The following is a 613-nucleotide window of genomic DNA, read 5'->3' on the forward strand; positions in this document are numbered from 1 at the left end:
AAGAAGCAGCCAGTCGTGACTTTGCCGCCTAAACCAGATGATCTGGTCACTCCCAAGAGCTTTGCTGAGTCTAGTCGTCGGCCTCCCTCCTCCAAGCCTTCCCAGACGATCGAGGAGCAACCGTCGATGAAAGATTCTCCTGCCAACCTGGCGATTCCCAGGGATGTTGGTCAGAAGCGTCGTTTGGCTGAAGGTGTAAATGGCGAAGGCGGACCTTCCACCTCACGTGATACGAGGACGATGACAATGCAGCCACCCCAAAAACGTTTCAAGAAGGAGAAGGGTAGCATATTTATACCCAAGAAGAACAAGGTAATGTTTTCCTTGGGTTTTGGTGATCGGCGCTCACGATCATCGCTCTATTAGCCTGGGAAGCCATAGACCATTTGGTGTTTTGGATATTGATATCCAACTGTACAAGTAATCCACATTAAGGCCCTACGAGGATATTTCCACCTTACACAAGTCGGGGACCGGCGTAGGCAGTAACCTTGCTTGCATCCAGCTCAAGGTTGAACGCTGGACAAGTAAAATACATTGCGTGGAACGGCACACAATAGAGGACATAGCATATAGTACATCATTCATCCATCACGGACAGATATAATAGTTA

At 48.6% G+C, this 613-nt stretch overlaps 1 protein-coding gene across 1 annotated transcript; it reads left to right on the plus strand.

The window, feature by feature from the left end:
• Positions 1-126: 126 nt before the first annotated feature.
• On the plus strand, positions 127-381 carry BJ212DRAFT_1490007 (uncharacterized protein; the record flags this gene model as incomplete). Its single annotated transcript, XM_041341440.1, has 2 exons — positions 127-312; positions 367-381. 2 exons carry the CDS (start codon positions 127-129, stop codon positions 379-381), a joined length of 201 nt encoding a protein of 66 aa, XP_041185147.1.
• Positions 382-613: the final 232 nt, after the last annotated feature.

Source organism: Suillus subaureus (assembly GCF_016647635.1).
Source record: "Suillus subaureus strain MN1 chromosome Unknown BJ212scaffold_368, whole genome shotgun sequence".
In the NCBI taxonomy this organism is placed as follows: domain Eukaryota; kingdom Fungi; phylum Basidiomycota; class Agaricomycetes; order Boletales; family Suillaceae; genus Suillus; species Suillus subaureus.